Source organism: Centroberyx gerrardi, chromosome 8 (genome assembly GCF_048128805.1).
Source record: "Centroberyx gerrardi isolate f3 chromosome 8, fCenGer3.hap1.cur.20231027, whole genome shotgun sequence".
NCBI classification, from domain to species: Eukaryota; Metazoa; Chordata; class Actinopteri; order Beryciformes; family Berycidae; genus Centroberyx; species Centroberyx gerrardi.
Genome location: NC_136004.1, coordinates 18,084,962 through 18,108,724, shown reverse-complemented (window position 1 = coordinate 18,108,724; position 23,763 = coordinate 18,084,962). Strand labels below are relative to the sequence as shown.

General features: G+C 40.0%; 1 protein-coding gene across 1 annotated transcript; it reads left to right on the top strand.

Annotated features, from left to right (window-relative positions):
* Positions 1–208: 208 nt before the first annotated feature.
* On the top strand, positions 209–15,567 carry mccc2 (methylcrotonyl-CoA carboxylase subunit 2). The gene is made up of 17 exons (XM_071920907.2): positions 209–412; positions 2,487–2,553; positions 3,042–3,126; positions 3,491–3,592; positions 4,089–4,216; positions 4,773–4,885; positions 6,114–6,227; positions 6,545–6,609; positions 7,180–7,279; positions 7,440–7,535; positions 8,083–8,155; positions 8,274–8,350; positions 10,658–10,724; positions 11,119–11,275; positions 11,644–11,758; positions 12,814–12,899; positions 14,802–15,567. Exons 1-17 carry the CDS (start codon positions 281–283, stop codon positions 14,917–14,919), a joined length of 1,695 nt encoding a protein of 564 aa, XP_071777008.1. The 5' UTR covers positions 209–280; the 3' UTR covers positions 14,920–15,567.
* The last annotated feature ends 8,196 nt before the right edge of the window (positions 15,568–23,763 follow it).

The window sequence follows — 23,763 nt, the reverse complement described above, 5'->3', positions numbered from 1 at the left end:
CTTTACAAAAGATAACAAACCTCTGGCATGATGTTAATGTTATTTCCTATTTGTACACTGGTTTCGACAGATAGATAGATAGATAGATAGATAGATAGATAGATAGACGGCTGGCAGGCTGGCTGGCTGGAGGCCTATCTGAATAGTTTCTGCAGACAGTAGATGGCGGTATGGAATGTTGCTTCTCCCATTAACCACAGAAGAAGAGTTTTGCTGGGTTAGCTTGCTAGCTAGCCACGTTAATAGTTTGACGTTTGGTTATCTGGATGTGAGCAGCAAGATGCTTCTACGGACTGTCCGACCGTGGCTGCTTCGTTGCAGAAGTCTACCCTTGGCTAACACAAGGCCTTACTATGCCGACAAAGTAGCTAGACTCGGTTCTCAGCCCGACACGCAATCTCCTGAATATCAGGTAGGTTAGTTTGTAGCTACCGTTGGCTAGCCAAAATGCACATTTCTGCTCACAGCTAACGTTAGCGTTGGCTCACATCTTACCTGCCAAACAACTGTAAGTTACGTTAAGGTTAACGTTAGCTAACGTTGATAAGCACATCGGTTATGACTTGTTTAGTCTCTGAACCACGCACAAGCTAACACATGCCAGAGGACTTTCAATGGGAGGTCAAAACCTTGAGCGTTTCGTGCTCTTCAGCCAAGGTCTTACTGTAGCATCTCCCTCATACAGCCTAATTTGTTCACTGTGAGCCCAACTAGTAGGTTTTACCAGGTGACATTACCTAGTACACAGTCTTTGCTTTTCACATTTGTTATTGTAAGAAGGGGGGACCTGGCTAGCAAGCACACGAAATGCCCGAGGTCAGTGATTGTCCACCCTGGTCTGCGAGTGTCGCAGGTTTAACGTTACTATCCTACCAGGTAGTTGATTGCATTCACTTTGCACCCCAGGCGTAAAACAGTCCCTGATTAGATGGCTAGAGGGAACAGCAGCAGGGCAGTGGATCACAGTCCTGGTCCTCGAGACCCTGAATACTGCTGGTTTTCTAACATACTAGATAGTTAATTGCATTCACCTGGCATCCCAGGTGTAAAATAGTCCCTGTCTAGATGGCTGGAATGAAAACCTGCAGGGCTCTCGAGGACCAGGATTCAGAACCGCTGCCTTAGGTGAAACCAGACAAATTAGAAAAGTTTACATGCAAAAAGGGGGAAAGCCACCATAAACAGCACCCATTGTCATGTATCTGATGTCGTTCATTAATTCAGTCTTAATCTGTGAACAGTGACCAAATGGATACTTTATATTAATCACAGAGACAAATTAACTTAAATTAACACAAACCTAGAATTCAGAAAAAAAAAAAAAATCTTTCAGGCCATGTCAAGAGAAAATGAAATTAAGTCAAACTATGAAACATTTAAAATAAAATGTTTGGGATTTTAGTTGTGGAGAACTGTAGTTAATAACAGTGATAATTGAATACAGGTAGTTAGAAAATAAAGTGTACCCATATCTCCAGAAAAACACCCTCAGTACCCAGTGTCCACATGCAGTGATTCATAACCTCTTCATTGAAAGTGGTGCAACACCAAAAAGTGCCACTTGATGGCATCATAGAGTTGTGATTATTTTTCCAGCTTGGGGAGAGACTTGTTTAAAAATCCACAAATTAAAGCGTATCTGTCAAATCATAAGATCACACATGAAATCAGTTTCATTTCTAATATCCCTATTTGCTTTATATGATTGCAGCTAGGTTGTGAAGTTTTTTCATTTCCTCTTCCAAAATGAAGTTAGATGGGACAGAATTGAGGAGGTTATTAACTTCTCTATGTGAAATGGAACTAACCCAACCCATTACAACTTCATAAGCCGAATAATCAGAATAGCCTATTTTCTGATGTTGAAAGAAAATTCATCTCAGTAGAAGATTAGAGCGCTACTGGCTTTATGTGATGACACACTCAGGCAATGATTGGGAAAGTAGCCTACTCTTTGTAAACGGGAGCGTCTCAACAAAAGGTGTTGCCCTTGTGCGTCCCATCAGCAGATGGTCAGACATGCTCCTGACACCCCCAATTTTGCATTAGTATTAGCTAGTTTTGAAGGAGGAGAATTAATTTCCCCTGAAAAAGGTTTTGTTTGGAATCAAATAAACTAGCAGCACAAAGTAATACCTTATGTCTGACACAGGAGCTAGCCTTAGAATTAGCTTAATAACTCTATGGCACGTGACCATAAATTGGTCAGTGTGTGGGGAAACACTGTTACTCCCACTGCTATATCTCCACAATGCACAGGGTTCTTGACTGGAGGCTTCATGGCTTCGTTTTATGCATAGGCTTTTGCTATGCATCACCTTGAGGCTGGCCTGCCAACCTACTTAGGTCTGCATCAAGGAGCAGAACCTTTTGGCAGCCAACCTTAAATCTGTCTTCAGTATCTTAATGTGGGGCTGTGTCTGCCAAAAAATGTCATCAATAGAAATTATAGTCATTGTAGCTCTACTTTTTTTTTTTTTTTTCAGGAAAATTATGAGCGGATGCAAGTTCTTGTTGATGAATTGAAGAGCCGAACAGAGAAGATTAAATTGGGTAAGTGTTAGCACATGATGGATCACACACTACACGCCATGTTTACAAGCTCTTTGAAGTGAAATTCAACAGGGTTTGCACTGTGTTAAATAGTGACATTGTTTCCCATACGGTGACAGCCTAATGGAGAAGTCAGCTTGTGTCTTGAAGGTCACCAGTTCAAATCAGTGGACTAATTGGGACAATCTGGGTGATGAAAGTGCTGTCAAAGTTCCCTTGAGCAACACACTTGATTGATGAAGGTAGAGCCCGCACACCAGATCTCCATATCAATCTCCTTTTATTTCATTAGGCTTTAGACAACGTTTCGATCCATGGTGGACTTGGTCAGGTCAAAGTTTAAAATGAAAGAAGATTGATATGGAGATCTGGTGTGAGGGCTCTACCTTTTATTCACATGACCTTGCATTAATCTCGCACCCACAGTCAATGTGCTAAGATTTTCTAGAAATGGCCTGTTAACATTTTATTTATTTGGATTGATACAGGTGGAGGAGAAAAGGCCAGGAAACTTCATACTTCTCGCGGGAAGCTCCTGCCGAGAGAGCGCATAGACAGACTTCTGGATCCAGGGTAATGACATCCACCTCCACCCTTGGTTTTGGCCGATTCAGAAATTACAAATCAATCAAATTCAGCAGACCAGATGCATAAAGATGGTGGCCCTCTGGTTCGATGTCGTTACTGAAACCATGGTGCAAACTGTCCTAATGTCATCATCGTTTAACACTGGATACAGGGATGGAAGAATGCCATTGCTATCCTCTTACAAGTTAGACATCCTGAAAGAAGCCATCACCTTTTCAAGTTCAAAACTTTGAACATGTCAAGGCCAAAAGTGTGCTTTTACATTACAAGGCAATTCTGTTGTTTTTTTCCCTCTCCTTTTTACAATTATCTATTATACATTTGTTGTTCTTTATCTGATTTCCTTCAGGACCCCTTTTTTGGAACTCTCCCAGTTTGCAGCATATCAGTTGTACGGAAAAGAGGAAGTCCCAGCAGGTGGTATAATTACTGGAATTGGGCGGGTTTCAGGGTAAGTTTTATGGACACTTTTGACATGAGTTTACCAGGGTGTTAGCGATACTACACGTCTTTGAAAGTGGTAAAAGTAATTCTCACAGGGTTACTGACTTTGATTGTAATGGTTAAAACATCTTAAGCCATTACTGGTATGGTTTGCTCACATGCATAACCATAATTTAACTTCATATTTTGCCCGCGACTAAATTCTCTTATCATTCCCTCACCATATACAGGGAGGTAAGGCAGAAGGCTTGTTTCTTAGCCACATCTGGCATATTAGCATTAGACGTGTTGGTGGAGATACGCACAGATGTAATATCCAGCGGCTTGATATCAGCAGACAGTGAAATAAATCTTGACAATTACATAGGACGTTAATTTCATCTCCTTGTTGTTTTCTAACTTGGCTTTTTTGCTTAATTTCTAAGCACATTTTCACATGACTGCTTCAAATGCACTCAGGCCCCGAAATAAATATCTTGTTGATTGTCTTTCATTCCTTGTAGGGTAGAGTGTGTCATCGTTGCGAATGATGCCACCGTCAAAGGGGGAACATACTATCCAGTTACAGTGAAGAAGCACCTTCGTGCACAAGAAATCGCCCAGCAAAACTACATGCCATGCATATACTTAGGTAAGTTGCTTATATTTTTTTCTTTTAGGGATTGGACGAACAAGCAAAATGAACCTATAAAAGAACAAAAGAAAAAATATTTTTTCCTCCAACAGTTAACATGGCTGAGTTTTTAAATTGCAGTTTCATCAAATCAGTATTCCTTTTTGCCTAACCTCCCACTGCCGCCCCAGCTCCTCTATACAGCCTCACCGAAGTTAAATTTATAAAAATGAAAGGTATGCTAAAAAACAGCAGCTCTGTAAAACCAGTTCACTAAAAGAAGAAGTTGTGTTTTAATAGTGATTTATTAGAATTCACTGACTTGGCTAGCCAGATCTCCTCTGCAGTTGTTCCAAAGTCAAAGGGCCCTGTGGGAAATGGCCTGATCCTTTTTTTTTTTTTTTTTTTTTTTTTTTTTTTACTGATATAGACTTGGAACATGCCAAAAGGCCCTGGCTGAGGGTCTCAGGCTGCACCTCAGCACATAAGGACATACGAAATACCTGTAATACAGCCAGACATTAACAATAATCAGTGAGACCTCAACATGTCCTGATGTTCTTGACTCCTTCAGTGGATTCGGGAGGAGCCAATCTACCCAGACAAGCAGATGTTTTTCCAGACAGAGATCACTTTGGACGGATCTTCTTCAACCAGGCAAGACTGTCTTCGGAGGGAATATCACAGGTAATGCTTGGGTTTGGTCAATACCATTGTTTTTCACATGTTGATGGTATGCCACTCGTACCTTGAGGACTCCAGGACTTAGTGCCTCAAGACCTTGGTTTCATAATTTGCTCTACTTTTGGTCAGCCTCTTTTACTATGGATTACTGTTGGGTGCTATCTTTGTTGTATGTAAAATGATCAACATTGATTATTGGACCTATTCTTGAAAGCGGTAAGAGTTTTCTTAAAATGACTTTATATGAGGGGGAGCAGACAGCGTAAAACTTTAAGTTAAAATAACTCCACCGCTATAGATTATTATGTCATCTTTTCATCTTTTCTTCTGTCTGCAACAGGCAACTAAAATCCATCTTAGACTAGTCTGTGAATAGTCTGACCCTTTCTCACAGAATAAGATGGTTGTCGTGAGATATCTTTTCCCTTCTGTGGTTAAAAGAAAAAAAAAAGGCCTGAGTGTGAGGGGCTGTTTGTGTGAGAGATGATAGATGTGGATGGTGGTACAGAAAAGTCAGATCTTCCTTGAACTTGCGTCTCTCCTGTAGACCCAAGGGTGACACACATCAGAATATAATCATACGGCTTCACCAAATAGAATGGCCATGAGTTCATGTTAATTTTGTCTCTTAAGATACGCTGATTAAAATAACCCTCCGCTGTGTTCTCTTCTATCAATAAAAATACTGTTTGGCAAAAATATGTTCTAAAGCGTTCGACCAGCAGTCAATTGAAAACCACAGTAGGGGGATCTGTTGTTGAATCTGTTCACGAACGTGTTCTCAGGCTATTTTCGTAGCCTCATTCAAATGAATGGGAAGTAAAAATCCAAACGCTACAAACTCGTCCAGCTGCATCTGATCTTGGTGATTAGTTTATATTCTGGTTTTCATGGCGGTCAAGTGCAGAATAACCCCCATGTTAAAACTAAGTGGAATATTGCTTTAAAAGGGGCCCCATAAAGCATTGGTTATTATTTCTGAGATTTTTGACTGGTTCGCTTTAATGCATAGCCACAATTTTTTCTTCAAGCCCAGTAGTCCTTAGAATAAGTGGATTTCATAATTTCTTTGCATTTGAATTACACTATCAACAAGATCAACCATTCACATTCGATATCAGAGCTTTCATCTGTTGCCCTTCTTACAGTAGATGTGCATTCTTAATATTTGACCCAGAATGAACAGCTGTACATGTTCTGTGAGTAGACTTCTCTCTTTTTACTCTTTCAGATTGCTGTTGTGATGGGCTCTTGTACCGCTGGAGGAGCATATGTACCAGCCATGGCAGATGAGAGCATCATTGTGCGGAAGCAAGGAACCATTTTCCTTGGAGGACCTCCTTTGGTAGTCAAATTGTCATTATATTATATCAACATAATAATTGTACTAAGTGCTTTGTGTAATTTCAGCAAGGCTTGGGTTGCATATGTACACACACACACAGACAAAAAAATATCCCTTGCAGTCCCTTGGATTTGGGAATTGAAAGTGGTTAATATTGCTAACCTTATTTTCATTCTGTTGCTGTAATTCAATACAAGCTGCAAATAGCGAACAGGTAGCAGATACTGCTCACAAGCAATAGATACATACTGCAATGATATTGTTTCTGGTAATGCGTCTCCGTTTGGTTGAGGATCTCTGTGCCTCGTTTCTGGCAGGTCAAAGCTGCCACTGGGGAAGAAGTATCTGCAGAGGACCTTGGTGGTGCTGACCTGCACTGCAAGTATGAAATTAGTGGTATTTTTTATGACATCGCAGGTCTGGGTTTCTGATCCCAGGTTTCTGGTTTTGGGAAAGGGCTGCAATGCTCATCAACAAAAATAGTTGTGGATCAGAGGAATATTGTGACTCCATCTTTCACCCTAAAATCCCACTGAGATTTATTGAGGTGTCAGCAAAATGGGCAGAATTTGAAAGATTTTGAAAGGAAAATATTGTTCAAAACCCTTGACTACAGCCTACACATGAAGGCACATTTGATATAAAATGTGGTACAAATATTATCCAGTGATGTAATTTAAGGGCATTCTTTTCACTTTGTCTAGATCTCAGAAAAACGCAAATTATTGCATTTTTAAAATAATTTTGCATCACAACAAAATGCACAAAAAGTCAGGGGTGCACAAATATGACTTTAAACAATAATGCTTTGGAAAAGCATCGTACGTTACCATGTTATTTCACCTAATTGATGGAACACATGCTCCCATGTTATATACAGTAATTGTTTCATATATAATGGTTTATGTACCGTAGTTATTCCACTAAAATTGATCTGTTGCTTATTTTACAGAAAATCTGGTGTGACAGACCACTATGCTTTAGACGATAACCACGCCCTCCATTTGGCAAGGAAGGCAGTGCGAAGCCTGAACTACAAGAAAAATATTGAGGCAAGTCCAGTGATAATCACCATAAACATTCACATTTTATTGCACATCAAGTCATGTCATACTAGCAGGAAGCCAAGGTTTTTGTATGATTTCAGTAAACCAAAGTTGAAAAATCAGTGATTGTATTCTCTTGACGTGGAATCTGTGCTATATTTTTCAGGTTACCACAGAACCTGTTGAACCCCCCCTCTACCCAGCAGATGAACTGTATGGCATAGTTGGAGATAACCTGAAACGCAACTTTGATGTCAGAGAGGTATTTACCCAGTTTTCTGTGTATTTCTTTAAAGGGAGAGAGGAAATCGAAGCTCTAATTCAAGAAAAGTTATTTGAACACTGACACACTCCAATCTAGAATTCCTGGACAATAAGTTATGAGTATTTATAAGATGGGTAGTTCTGATTTCCATTTTAAACCAATGTAAAGCTGTCAACCCCCTCTACCAAGTTGAGAATTGAAAACGGTTCAGTCTTTTTTTCCTTTCTTTGGCAGTGCTACACTTGTTCTCATTTGGATTAAAGCTCAGGCCTTTAAGTCTTGTTCTAGCCCCCGGAAGCAAGAATTTATGCTAACGCTAAACATGTCAAACTGTCAATGGTCTACAAAAGTGTTGGCAGACCTTTTTGGACACAAGATCTACTAGCAGCCTTTTTTTCATTAGATGTTTTCAGTTGCAATCGTCTGAGCCTGATACTGACTTGATACACAAGTGTTGTCCATTTTCTTTTACTGATCCTTTCATCTGCTATTGCATCAATTGGCTTGCATCAAATATGGCTTTTGTATATACATTTGATTGCAGGTCATTGCCAGAATCGTAGATGGCAGTAAGTTCGACGAGTTCAAGGCTTTCTACGGGGATACACTCATCACAGGTATGTGAAATAAACATTTTTTTTCACATGAATAAATACCTCTCGACAGCACAGAGAATTGTGTTGGTGCGGATTCTACCAATCTCACTGTTTCAACTTTGAATCTCTGCCTCTTCAGGATTTTCAAGAATATTTGGTTACCCTGTTGGAATCATTGGCAACAACGGAGTCTTGTTCTCAGAGTCTGCGAAAAAGGTAAGCAATAAAATCTCCTTTGTACCCGAGGGTAACTGAAAGAGTATCGCATAGAATAATATTGTGTGCCATAGCTTCGGAGTGATCTGTGAAGACAGTGGGGGGTTTCTGATGTCTGTTCATAACAACTCTGAAGAAAACCTCAGAAAGTCTGTATGCGCCTTTGACTTTCACACAAAGTTCAGATTGAGAATGGTACAGCTTCCGTCCCATGGGCTTACGAGCTGATTCTGAAGGCATACAGACAGACAGACAGACAGACAATACCTGTGTAAATTGTATAAAGCTAAGCCTCAAGATCATGTTGAATTTGTGAAGGAATAACCATGTCTGTTTTACTGGTAATGTGCTTCTCAAAATGTCAAGGACTTTAAGGGTTTAAAAACAAGACTGAAGCAGTTCAAAGATTGTCTTCCACAGAGATCTGCTGCTTACATCACTGAATACCAATATTTCACTCTTGAGGAGGCTCCAGTCTTGCATTGACCCATAAAGGCATATTCACATTCAAGACATGAAGCTCCTCTCCCCATACAATAAGCTCTCAATTTACACTCGTCCAGGCCTTCTTGTGAATGGCCTGTAATAGCCTGATGAATGGCGTTGTAATAACATAACATTTAGAAACCAAAGACAAGTGACAACCGTAATTTTCATTTAATCTAATTCATTCAATTTGCAAGCCAATCTGATCACTGGTGCCGTGAACAGCGCTGCACTTGGCACCGGCAGAGGCAAAATGAGGTGCTGAATTTGTGATTATAGACTAAGATTTTTTTTTTTAGAACACATTTTGAATTAAATTAAACCTAAAACAAGGGTTTCTTTAACTCTCTTGCCAGTAAGGTCTCAACATGACACTATGATACAGCATTAGTTATCTCACTAGGGCAATTACTGTAGATGGGGACTGACACAGTGCTTCAGACAGGCACAGAAGTGGGCCAGACAAATGCACAGATTGCATATCCAACAAAAATCAATACGCCACCTGTGTTTCTAGACGCATTTTTGAGCCACCCTGTCATCACTTACGACATGCCTGGCTTTCTATCATGCTAACTGGTAAATTGTTAAATGCTTTTTTTTCTAGTTTTCCTCGTTTGTGAAGGGCAGACAGAGAACAGATACAATTTGTTGCTGTGAACACATCAGAAAACAAACTGACAGATTATTTTTGACAGAAACTGTCACTTTTTTTAGACATTTGTTAACATTTTCAAAGCAAGGCAGGCAGATTCACCAAAAGAACGCCAGTAGAGGTAACAGCCAAAATAAAGAAAACACCTGAGTAATTCAGAGATACAAAGTGTATTGAAATTAGATGCCTCCACACAGTACACAGTCCTTTGTGCTTGTTTGCAAATGTAATGGCTTCTGGTGGTTTTGTGTTGTGGGCTGCATTTTTCTGGCGTGGTTTAAGGCCATTCAGCCCCTTTGAATTCCAAGTAAATGCCAGTAAAATACAAAGCCATTCTGAGAGATGGCCTTCCTCCTGTGGTGAAACATTTCTATCCTGACTCGTCTTGTCTTGGATGACAGGTCCCTCATTCACAGGCCACAAGTGTTTACTGAATGGTTCAATGAGCGTGAAGAAGTTGTTAGTATTTGCTTGAGGCAACATTTTGCACCACCGTCAACCAGGGCAATATGGTGGAAATCAATATCACGATAATCATAAAGGGTTTTATTTCAATACATATCACGATATGGGTTAAGTATGCAAAATCACACGTTAAATAATCAAGTTGATGTTCATCTCATTGAACTGCATGGTAATGTTAAGCTTAATGCAAAAAAATAAAAATAAAATAATATTCCTTAAAATGTTTCAAACTTCATTTTTTAATAAAATGTGTTTGTTATCATCAATTTAGATAACAGAATGGTATATCACAATATCAAAATATCATCACCATCTCAGTATGATTCCACTGAAAGATGATAAACGATAATATTGAATTATTGCCCAGCTATCAATAAGTTCCCAACTTCTCATGGAGGAATGATCTCTGAAAGAGATCCAGACCGCCGTAGAATAAATGCAAAGGCACAAACTGTTCCTGTAGTGGTGAGAAACAAGCAGCTGGGCATGTGCACCTGTGTGCTTTAAATATATTTTGAATTAGCCTACTTCTTTACTCAGGTGTTACTTATGGCAGCTCACTTAAGGCTTACATTCATGTTCCACTCTTGGTATGATGATACACTTCTGTTTTTTTGTTTGTTATTAATTTAATAATTTAATTGTTCCTTGGAGGTCAACTGGGAATGTACAGATTAATTGAATTTAAAATTCTTCTTCAGGGGACGCATTTCATCGAATTATGTTGTCAACGAAACATTCCACTTATCTTTCTCCAAAACATAACAGGTTAGTTGGGGTCATTGACATCATGGATTTTGTTCCTTTATTAATATTGTATATTATTACAGGATTATATCAGTATCTTTATTTTCTTTTGCTAATTTCCTATGTTACACAGATATGGCTGCCTACTATCATTTATCATCACCAAAAAAAAGTGATAACAAAGTAATAATATGCCTAAGATCTTAATTTACATCATTTTCAGATCAAATGACATGATGTAGTATAAATCTCTTGCTCAGCAATTCCCTAGTTTATTTTGCTTGCTTATTATTAATCCTGGCAGAGGTTTTCTTGTGAGATGACGACACACACAAAGTAGTTCTCACCCACCTTACTCCAGAAATACACTGTTTTAATTTGCACACTCTCTTCTCCTCCTACATTTCCGTCTTAGGCTTCATGGTGGGAAGGGAGTATGAAGCAGGAGGAATTGCCAAGGATGGAGCCAAGATGGTGACTGCAGTTGCCTGTGCCAATGTGCCTAAGATGACTGTTATCATCGGAGGTTCATACGGTGCAGGAAACTATGGCATGTGCGGTAGAGCCTACAGGTATGAAGACTACATTGTTAAAGATTTAATTATTATTAAAGGCCCAACCCCAAAAGCAAACAAAATGGTTCCCCTGCCAAGACCCACCAGTTCACCACTGAGATAATTGTTGAACTGTCATTTTGAATTGAATCATTTCGGAAAATCCATATTGGTGCCTACCTCTTAGATTTTTTAAGAGATTTAACATATTTATGACCCAAATAGTGCACTTTCTGCCTAAATGCTCATTGTGTTTTGCTGTATTTGTCATCACTTTCTTACTTGATCTTCATTATTACAGCTTTCTGTTTTTGTGGTATTATTATGTGGTATAATTGGTTATTCTGACTCAAGCAAAATGATGCTTCTTGTTTCTCCTTTCACAGCCCCAGATTCCTGTACATGTGGCCAAATTCACGAATCTCTGTTATGGGTGGTGAGCAGGCTGCCACTGTCCTGGCCACCATCACTAAGGATCAGAGGGCACGTGAGGGAAAGGAGGTAACGATTCAATTACAATATGTTCTCCCATTGGCACCGTGCATGAGCAACAAAGGCTTAAACTACCTCCTGTGGATCTATTGCCAAAAGCATAGATGTAATGGAAGACGTTTTTCTCACAGTAATTGGTTGACATTCATGTATGTCACAGTTCAGCAGGAGTTTGACATAATGTCTACAGGACATGCATATGCACTGTAGCAGTTTAATCACCAAGCATTACAGTGATGAGTCATCCAAACTGTTAATTCATCACATGGCTATAATTATATTAACAGCATCTGGTTTGCTGTTATGAGTGTATTAAGAGTGTATTAATAGTGCAGTGTGACACCTGTTTCTCATGTATCTGTACCCTGACGGCAGGGCCTTGAAGAGGTGAGGTAGGAGATGGTCCAATAAACAGCAGCAAAATGACTGAAAAATAAACCAAAAAATAAATAATTGGATGATTTTGAATAAATTTGAAATGTGTTTTTTTTTTAAAGTATAAACCGTCCCTTTTTGCACTTATTATATTCATGGATGAGCCCTTATAACCAAGTGATTGCAGGTTTTTTGTAAATGTGGGCAGCAGTAACATGCAAAAACCAAAAAAAAAAACAGTTTGGAAATTCATGAGGCTGGCAAGTCTCTCCGTTCATTTGTTTTGCCAATAAATTAATTGGAGTAGATGAGCAGCTATCAGCTAGCCGCTTTGCCAACATGCATGCTACTGTAGGTGCTGCTGGCTCTTGTCACAGGCATCAAGTGTGTGTTTGTGGTAATTGTTGGTGCCTTTAAGAAAAGAAAAAAAAAAAGCTCGATTTACCTTACTCTGTAATCACCGACAAACTGTACAGGATTGATTCATCATTTTCAAGCCAAGGAAACTGTCACTTCCACAACAAAAGAAGTGGCCTTTTGCTTTTTGCTTTGTAATTGCACATTCACAAGTCTCTCTCACAACTGTTGTCCAACCCTGCATTTGCATGCAGCTGACTGTAAATCGGCTTCATTTATGCAGTTCTGTTTGGCAAACCTACCAATGATTTTGTTTTGCAATGTATTCGCAGTTCACAGCAGAGCAAGAGGCTGCCATGAAGGAGCCAATAGTGCGGCGGTTTGAGGAGGAAGGCAGCCCGTACTACTCCAGTGCCAGGTGAGCTTTGTGTCAGGACACGTCATGTCTCAGGCAGTTACACGCTCAAATGTGACGCTCACGAGTCCAAAGGCTGTGACTAGGAAGTTTTTGAATGTCAGTATGTGATAGGAGTTCAACGCTGGTACCAAGGGAAATGTTCTTTTCTCTGTGGTAAAGCATTGGGGAGTGGTAATATGGGGCAGAGCTGTAGTTCCCACAGGCAACCAGCATTTTTTCCAATTTATTTTAACATTATTTTATTGATGCATCCTGCGACCTTGCTCCTCCATAAACTGAAAAACCACAAGAGCTGCTCTTCATGCATGAGAGGTGCTGCTGTGCTGTGCCCCAAGTGTATTTCTTGTTATTAGATGTGCTGTTCTTTTGCTAATATGAGCTATCTTTGCTTTTCATTTAGTCCTGCAGGCTATTTTTCATGTCGTATGTGAGCAGAGCACACATCAGATGGTGGAGTTCTTGTTAACCAAATTAGCATCATGTGCTTGATGGAAATGCTGTGTGTGTTTGATTGAGGACAAGTTTTGAGGCTCCTACTGTAGCACCTTCTTTTTGCCAATTTCACCTTGGCACAACAATTTCAAATACATGGCAAGCACAAGCTCTTGCAGTGCTGGGAGATGATTCAAATATTAAAATATGGCAGATGTTAAATTGACGAGAGTCCTAAAACATTGTATTGGCCGCTAAAAGGTCTAAATCTCTAATAAGAAAAAATGATGCCTCTGTAACAGCCATAATTTAGAGGATATTAACACATTTGCAGTAGGCATAGTATACTAGGTGGAAATCCAGATAATGTGTTTCAAATGCGTTTAAAAAGGGAAGGTTCAAACTCTTTAGAAGCTGACTGATAGAACACTAATCAAGGACACCAAACAACTATACACAACAGGGTTTTTCTTTGTGAAATTGGCACCAGTATCCTGTCAGCATTTGCCAAATTTGTGTAAGTCAATGAAGTATGAAAGCATTATACTCTGAACTGCTTACAAGTCATTCATAGACTTGGATGGCTGTGTAGCAACGGTAAGAATAAGAAATAAAGGGCTTGAAAGGATTTTATGCGGTTTTGAGAGTAATGGTTTCACAACCCATTGACTTGCATTAGCATTGCTTGATAGGAGACTGTTGCCTATTTCTTACAAAAACAAAAACATTGTGGTCATTTAGCTGGCGTTCTTATCCCGAGCAATTTAGAATGAGTGCAACAGTAGAATAAGTGTAAATTTCTCGATTACCAAGCAACCAATAGTAAGCCGTGCAAGAGTCAGAGTCATATTGTGCGTTCATGTGCTGGCGGTAAGGTCCGACATCCGGGACTTCCAACTCGGCTGCTAGTCTTACTGTTGACTGACACAAAACTTTATTTTTTTGCCTTGTTGAGAAGGTTAAAGGTCGCTATTGCGTCATAACTCGGAAACTCAGGTAGTTTCTAACTAAAAGTTCTAACTTCTTCTAACTTAAAAGTTTCTAACTTAATCGTCCGACTTTGGATGGCGTTCATGTGAAATTTCCAAGTAGGAAAGTTGTTTTTCCGATATTTTCAACACACATGATGCACAAATAGTACCTGACAATACAGTCAACAAAATATGACGATACATTTAACAAAGTATTACTGTGACCTAGAATGTTGATGAAGATAAAAGTGTGCTAGGAAAGAAATGAGAGGTACGAGGAGAGGTAGAAAGGATTTTAAACTTCAGACAAGAGCGTAATAAAGCAAGAAGAGGAGGAAGATGAGAGAAGATGTCGATTACAGAGGGGAATGGAGCATCTTGCCACACTATTAAAGTACTTGATAAGAGCCCTGCACAAGTACTACAGCAAGCACACAAATGCATGAGGTATAATGTACCATCTAATAATGTGATGCACTTTTCTTTTTTCTTTTTACAGACTGTGGGATGATGGTATTATTGATCCTGCTGATACTCGTCTGGTTTTGGGAATGAGCCTCAGCGCAGCGCTAAATGCACCAACGAAGAAGACGCGTTTCGGAGTGTTCAGGATGTGATGCTCCATTGGCTTTTACTGGTGTAATCCTTGGGTTCACTAGTCACATGTGGACATGTATAGTCTTTGTAGTTGATTTTGAAAAGTATCACCAGACTAGAATAGCAAACACAGTTTGAAAATTAAGAAGAAAATCACAGGGAATGGAATCATCCAACATCGGATTCATGGTGACGAGATCTGAGGGTCTTCTGTTGTCGTGGGACATTTCAGCTGTTAACTTGTGCCTTAACTGTTACTCTTCCAGTGTAAATGCAATTGTACCTATAAAACTGTTCCTTTAGGTGGTTTGTGTTTTGTTTTTGTTTTTTTCGTGAGATACTGTTAATTGTCACCTATTAAAATTTTGGAAATTTGAAACTTGTTAATACAGAAACTGTCTTTGGTCTGGACCATTACTGTTGCCAAGGTGATACCTGACAGGAATATCTGAGTAAAAAACATTTCATAAGGGGGCGCTATTTAGCTATAAATATCTGACCGGCTGCATTCTTGTGGGGTGGTAGAGACACACTTCAGACTTTTTTCAAGTTAATAGGTTTTAAGATAGCACATATTGGTACAGCTGAATATTTTGTGTAACAGAATAACAGATGAGCTGAAGAATGTTTTGAGGAGGAATGAGAAGAAAATACAGTCTTTTGAAGTTGTCTGTGTTCTGTGTAATTAACTAAATATTCACACTTCAAATTTCTATTGTCCAGAGACACTGGTGGGTTTATTATGCCTTCTGAGCCAGCCTTCTGTTTCCCTTTCACGTCTATACTTGTGCAAACTTTGAATTAGCAGGAGGGAATAGGATGCCGTCTTTACAGATCCCACACTGGAGGCAGACACACACACACACACAACACACAGTGTGCTGTGTACCGAAGCTGAGCCAAAGAGAGGGAGAGTGCTTAACTTTACCAGCTGTCTATCCCTTCTCTCCACCTCCCTCCTCCTCTCTTTTCCATTTTATCATATCTTCTATTCTATAGAACAGGTTGCACCCAGTTAGTATTCTCACACATTGGCACAGCCCATCAGAGTGCACTCTGGCACCGAGTTGCACTTTTCTCACATTCATAGCACTATCCTTGAGGCCAAGGAGTAGATACAGCAGTGCATTTGAGTGTTTACATTAGTGGCGAATGGCATCAAGCTAGCTGGCTAAAATGCATGGGCCATGGTATATGCAGACCTGTCTGTACTGAGTGTGTGGCTGGTGCATCGAGACAGGCTGTGGAGAACCTCATCTTGGGAAGAGCAGAAATAGCTCAGGCCATGGTGTGTGTGTGTGTGTGTGTGTGTGTGTGTGTGTGTGTGTGTGTGCGCGCCACCCACACACAAATCCTTCACCTCCCTCTACCACCAAGTTCTGGTTCACTGGTTATGCCTTCATCATCTTCCACCAAATGTCACTGTGGGAGGCATTAGAGCAGTGCGAAACACTTTTAAAAGTTGAGATTGTATTCAAATAAGTACTGCTTGTTAGATGGATGTATGCTGAGATGAGGAGTGGACCCTAGTGGTTCAGAAAAAGTCTTAAGGCATATACTGGTATGTATTTTTGCCAGTAAACAAGGAAATGAAAACAAAAATTTCAGCATGCAGATCGATATGCCATTGAATCAGAGGAAACCAAGATGATACAAGAGCATGCATTTGGGTCTGTGTGTCAAAACTGATCTAATCTTAGCAGTGTTCCTAAACTGCTAAAACACAACTGAACATGATTGTTCTTTATTACAGTAATTATTACACAGCTGGTAGCTTCCAGGTCCCCTTTCACAGAAGAGCGAAGTTATTCTTTGATCTGGCCTAACAGGGAGGGCTAACACACACAGACACTCACATTCATACTTGTGGGCAATTTAGAGTCTTCAAACCACCCATCTTGCAGGTCTTTGGACTGTGGGAGGAAGCCGGAGCACCTGGAGGAAACTCACATGAACACGGGGAGAGCATGCAAACTCAGAAAGGGCCGAGGATCGAACCCGGGTCCTTCTTGCTGGCAGCAACAGTGCTAACACTGAGCCTAGAGGGCCACAAGACTTATAAATTCATGTTGTGTTTATGTGGCAGAGCCAAATACCTTACTTGTTAAGTGCAGTGCAGCCTGGTAGTTTCAAGTATCATTGTACTATATGGATAAATTATATAGCTAAAGAAGGCCACAACAGGTATTTTCAACCAGGCATAGAAAAATTGCATTCCAGCTGTGCTAATTATTCCGTAATGGCATGGATACCCGTAGGCTACTGGAGAGGTTGCTATGCCAATTCTGGTGGTAACCAGGGAGCTACCTGTTAATTACCTTGAAGAAAACTTCAGAGTATGAGCTCAACGCTCCCAACAGCAAGGTGCAAAGCATGACTGTGGCACCCATAATCACAGCAAAGGATGCCCTCTCAGGTATTACTGATGTGTTGTACCTCATCCTCATCAAAGGGATGATGATAACAACAGGGTTGTAGTACCTGAGACTGCTGTTTGTCCCGACACCGGTCTTGAATTGAACTTGCAATGTCCCAGCCTCAGTCTAGACTCGGTCTCACCCCACTCTCAGTCTTTAGTCAGACGTGATAAACTCTGGTCTCTGTCTTGACTTGACTTTGGTGGACTCGACTACAACACTAATTAACAAGTATGTGGAGGGCCTGTGTCCCTTTGTATGGCTGGACCTAAAGGTGGGAAATCACAAATGTATAAATAAAAGCCAAACAGACTGCAATCTGATAACAGCTACCAGTTAAACATCCTTAGCTTTCTTTCAAGTAGCTCAAGTCTCAAACCATAATGATGAAAAATGATGAAGTTGGTAAACTGTGTACCTTGCAAAATGCCATGATTTGGGTCTTTATATCCCAAACCCGAAATATCCAATAGAGACTTACTTATTTATCTAAAGCTGCACTATTAAAGCAACTTCTCACATTGGCAGCTCCAAATGTCAGTGAGAGGTAACTCTTTGAAAATTGTAACATGACGTCAGGAAACTGCACACAGCACACTCATGTTTGCCAACCCAGCCGGTCTGTGATGCCAAAGGAAACCAGGGTAGCAGGGTGGCATAGTGACTAGGGAGCCCGGGTTCAAGGTGCCATAACGGCAAGCATCTGCCCTGCTCAAGTGTCCTTGAGCAAAACACTGAAACCCAACCAGCTCCAGAGCCTCTGTTCCTGACCTCTGACCTTCCTGTGGAGGGAGGCAACTGAAAAACTGAATTTCACCTTTGGGGATCAATAAAGTATCACATTATTACTATGACTCAATAGCAGACATGCAAACTGTTGCTCAGGTGGGGCTTGTTCAGACAGTTAACAGACATAAATTCATTAGAGATTAGATTCATTCCGGCAAGTGATTCAGTGAGTAAAGGTGTCCTGAATGAAATGAAGTCCAGACTGATTCAATAACTGAACTGCAAACTAATTCAATCGCTGACAAATGTGTTCAGTCAAGCAAAACTGAAAGTCACCCAGTGGGCTGGATAACTTTAAGTTGAAGAACTTGTGAGTTAATGAGTGATTAGGTTGAGTTCCTGTAGAGCCGCTAGCATCAGAGTCTTTGGTAAGGCAGGTAGACCACAAATTGTCCAAATATGAAATTCAGCCTATTCATTATTCTCAACTCTCTAGTTAAGCGATTGGTTTTATTCGTTCAGTGCAAACAATTCAATAGGTAGCCTATATGAAGATCAGATTAAATGATGTCCAGTGTGATTCAGCAGCTCATTCACTCCCTGACAGATTTGTTTGGACAGTTATGACTCATAAGGAAGTCACCCGGCGGCCTGAAAACACTCATGAGTCAGAATTTAAGAGTTAGTGTCTGTGTCCAGTTCCTGGAGAGGAATATGCATCCTTGTCTGATGCTGATGTCAATTGAAATTTCGATTTGGTCACGTTTGTGAAACAAGTAAAATCACTTTAAAGAATCATTTAAACATTTTTTTTTTTTTAAAGAATGATCTGTTCATGAGTCTGCCATCACATGCTGGACCACGGAAGTAAGTGAAGATGAGCTAATGGCGTTTCATACTGGAGAAGACTATTTTATTTATTCATTTATGAGAAAAAAAAATGGCACACATAGTTCCCTTGCTCTGTTTTTCCACATACATCATTACTTTTGATTAAAATGGATAAACAAAAATGTAATAATTTTCGATAAGAGTTCAAAATGCCATATTTCAACTGGTCCAATGGGTTCATGGGTTGTGGTTGTAAAAAAAAAAGAAAATAAAAAATAAAAAGTTAATGATGCCAGCTTTTGAACTGGCCTACCTATATAAATTCCCTGTCTGCTCATCTTGGTCTAACCACAAAGTGGCTGTTTAGTAAATCAAATGCACTGCAATGCAGACAGTGCTGTAAATCCATCAAGGTATGCTGTCCCAATTCTCCAGAGACAGCTGAGTGTGAGTCCAGCGGGTGTACAGGTTCACATCAGACCAGACCGTCCCGGGTCCCGGGGAGACAGACAGGCTGCAGCCTTGGGGGGCAGCTGCGTCCTCTGTACTTCTCACTTTGCCCTGTATTGTAGCTTGAACGCCGAAAATGACGAGCCTTGTGGTGCAATCTACGTCTGCACTGTCCCCGGACTGACAGGGCGGCAGGTCCAATGAGATAAGCCGACATCTTGAGATTGTCAAATCAAAGCAAAAGAGGAGGCGCTGTCCCGTCGTCGTCTGAATTACGTCATGCACAAACAGCTGGTCGCTGGCAAAACCTGAAAAAATGTAGACCAGCATAGCGACTGAAAACTGCACCCGGGCTGTAGCCCATCACAAATATTTTGCTTTTAACGATGTGGCAACTGGAGCGTCTGGGCTTAGGATTTAGCCCCCCGCAGCTCCTCTTGCTTGTTTACACCTATCTCTGCGCTCTTGGAGGTGAGTGATTTCGTGGCGATTCATTCAGTGTGTATTGCTTTGATTCACGGGAGCTGTTCTTTTGTCGGGTGCTGAAATCCTCCCAGAAGCATCATTGCATCCTATTCTGGTCGCCTTCAGTCTCCCCCACATGCAGAGCTACTGTTTATTCTCAACCATTAATCAAAAGCATTGTGATTAACCAGACTATTCAATTACGTGGCGCATGGAAAGGTTGCGACTAATTAAGCTATGGCACGCAACACATTGACAGATGCTCCTATAGGTTGTGGGCTACATAACTGAATACTGAATGTGGCCAGAAGAAAACATGCCATGCTATACGCTTTGGTTATTGCCACCTTTTGTTATTCAGATTTTGTCTTTGTTTTGCTTTGTTAAAGAACAAAATAAGATAGACACAGTTATCACACGTTTGTATCGTGCAAGATGTGAATAGATTCTTTGGACAATGTGGAAATGTGAAAGTAAAACCTTCTTGGTCTCTTTCTTTAAATTACTTTACTGGATTTATTGTCTGAAGACATGACAAAAGAGCCATGAGAATTTCGTGATCAACCATCTAAGAAAAACATATTTTCTTCCGTTTTACATCTCAGGCAGGCGGAGATGTAGTGTTTGTCTTGTGTTTGCGTGTTTTTTTGTGTCCATCCTCCAAGACGTCTTTGCAACCGTGAAACACAAACCTCACTGCTCAAGTGGGACAAAGATGAATCTCTACCTATAGCACAGACTGTGCTGGCCGTGGTCACTGGAGCCTCGGAGGTCTCAGGATGTTGCAGCCTCCTGACAGACTTGTTGCAATTGCGCTCCATAAATTTGTACCTTTATAAATCTTGGACTTGGTTGTAGACAGGGATGTAGTGGAGGATAAACCCACATAAACTTGATTTACCATCCCTCTTTTAGGCTGACATCAATCTTTCTCAGGTTAGTTTTTAGAATGCATCATAGTAAGAAGTATCAAAGTGCTGTTAGGTATATGAGAATAGGGTCTTATAAGGAAGAAACAACATAATATAATGCTTTTCTGAAAATGTAGTTGATGTTTTTTTAAATGGTTTGCTTTATGACAATCACCAACTGGAGATCGTCGTTTATCCACATTTTAAGATAGATAGATAGATAGATAGATAGATAGATAGATAGATAGATAGATAGATAGATAGATAGGTAGGTTATTGTCTTGCTAGAGGAATTTTGTTTTCACAGCCTGCAGGTAAACATTAAAGAACCGTAATACAAGACACTGACACACATACAGACATATTGGCACTAGAGATTTACCAAATGAATTTGACCACAAGTAGTCTGTGATGTTACTGAGACAGTATGAGAGTCGTGATAGCAGAGGGAACAAAGCCTCTGCCAAAGCGAGCTTTTCTGCGGCTGGATGTGAGGAGGGGGAAATGAGTGTTGAGGGTTCAGGGTCAAGTGCTTGTGTGAGTGTTTTACGTTTGACAGCATCGGTGTTGAGGTCTGTGAGTCTGGGAGTGGAAGGTGTGTGTGTGATGTTCCTGTTGGTGACTGTGAGCATGGTGAAGCAGAGGATAGTGAGTGAGTGATAATCGATAGCAGTTTATGAATTTAGATTCCTTTTAATTCCTGTGGTCATTAATGGTTCTCATATCATTAGTTTTTCAAGATTTTAATATCATAGATGATGAATTATGAAAAGCGGTGTTCACTTACACTGTTCATAAAAAAAGTGTATAGACTGCAGGTATGCAAAGAATAAATCTACAGTAGAGCTGACAGAAAGCAGGATTATGTCTAAATTAAGCCTCAAAAGGAATAAAACAGTGGTGAGGAGGTGCTCCTTGAAGAGATTACTGAATTCAACACCATGCTGTAAGAAAGCCTGTAGGCACTCTGCTTCCCTTATCAAAAATTAAAAAGTCTTTATTTAGGTGGCATACAAACAAGGATATTTAATCATTTTGGTACATTTACATATTCAGCTAAAGACAGGTTTGCAACACATTTTGCTGACTAAACTACTCTGTGACATTTAGCACAATTTCCGTCACCAATATGTGTCACTGTCTATGTTACATTTACATTGTTGATTAGCAGATTTGAATGTCCAAGGTATTTCTTTGACTAGCTAAGGCTATCAAATGGGAATCATGTAATCAGAACAAATGTTTTTTGGGTTACAGTGAAATGTTCAACTGGTGAAGTGTTTCTAAACAAATTACATGACATTTCCAAAACCTTTTGAACAAGTATCCTTTTCCATAGCTTTTACATGCCTGGACAACACAACGAAAAAATCAGTTTCCATTACCTAAGACTGGTTTGGAAACACATATGCATGCAAGTTTAATATTCTAATCATAAATTGGTATGTAGATTTCAGTCATCTGATATTTCCGCAAGATTAAATTTGCAACATGTGAAATCATGTAAACCACATGCAGCGTTGGGAAGATTACCATGAAAACATAATCTGTTACAGACTGACTACCTGTAATCCATTGAAATACCCAGTAAAAATGTTTGCTTTCATCTAACTTGGGTTATTTTTCCTCCAAAATCCCTAAGAATATGCCATGTAATGAGCAATTCATCCCAATTTAAAGCCTTAATTTGATAGTGTTATTATCATCATCTACAACCATTCTCATTATTTTCAGATGTGCAAAATTAGTGACTTTTTCCCTTCAAACATCTTTCTGAGTAAACAAGTAAACATGTAGTCAACTCATTATTTTTATCAACTGTTAGTAATCTTACTTGTTTTTTACAGTAGCTGTGATCTGTTACAGCTGAAAGTAATCCTCTGTTTCTTTCTAATGAGACTGAGACTGAGACTCTCTTCAGTAGAGAAAATATTCGCACCTCCAAAATAAGTGTTTGTGCAGGTGCATCAGATGAATACTCTGAAATAATTAGACTGACATAACAGGCTAATTGTAAATTCCAGCAGTGTTAGTGCCATACAATACATCAGACTACTGTAATCTGTGAGCCCTGGTCACAGGCATCCATGTAAACCCGTCCATGAAAGGGTGAAGAACGACCCTTATGTGAAGAAGGCTCTCATATAAATCAGATACTGGACCAGAGGAAGCCTGGGATGAGAGTGAAATAATGGCTGGGAGCTTTGTATGGGATTAGGGTTTAGCGCTTGACAGCAAGATTACTTCATTCTTCTGAGTTTCTGCTTCCCTGTTCTCTGCCTTAGTATTCAAGGTTGCTGCCATAGGTGAGAGCCACTGCAAGCTCTGAGGTCTGGTAATAGTGTGGGGGAGAGGAGCGGAGCAGAGCAGAGCCATTTTTCTCTTTTTACTAAAACACACACTAGAACACATTGTGCATTCAAGAAACACTTTCCACTATGCATTCACGCCTCCATGCTCTGTCTCTCTAGAGGGTCACTTGGTTTTCTTTTCTATTCCTTGTTATCATCATCACAGCAAATAGCAGAGGCAATGCCAGACACACAGTTGAAAATGACAGTATTAGTACAGAGAGCTCAGTTAGGTTTTCATGTTGCTCTTCACAAATGCATATTATGTTAGAAGCATATTAACCTCTTCATTGCATCTGCAAAACAGTATTATGTTGTTTTTTCATAGTTTTTTTGTACATATTGTACAGGTGAGATAAGAAAACAGTGAGTGACATCACTACAGGTATCCGCAGTACAGAGGATATTAATGGTTGACATGCATGAAGACTAATGGGGATATACATGCTGCAAAATGAAAACGCTCTCCTCCAAAGAAACTTCATGGCACTCCCTCACTGTAGCTCCCATGAAATACTGCGGCCTCACACATCCCACTCCCTTTTTTCTTTTCCATTTTGTTATGTCTGTGTTTATGATAACAATTACCTTAGAGAGATGTGCTAGTAATTAACTGACTCGCACATAATTTCTCCCAGCTTTTGCCCACCCACCCGCTGGGTGTGCTCAGTGTCGGACCAGCTCATGTTGGTAATATGGCAGATTACACC

Bases quoted from the DNA above. Each gene is read 5' to 3' on its own strand.
- mccc2 (XM_071920907.2), top strand. From the start codon at position 281: ATGCTTCTACGGACTGTCCGACCGTGGCTGCTTCGTTGCAGAAGTCTA. The intron at 10,725-11,118 runs GTTAGTTGGGGT...TTTCCGTCTTAG, and splicing joins CTTTCTCCAAAACATAACAG to GCTTCATGGTGGGAAGGGAG. The intron at 11,759-12,813 runs GTAACGATTCAA...ATGTATTCGCAG, and splicing joins GGGCACGTGAGGGAAAGGAG to TTCACAGCAGAGCAAGAGGC.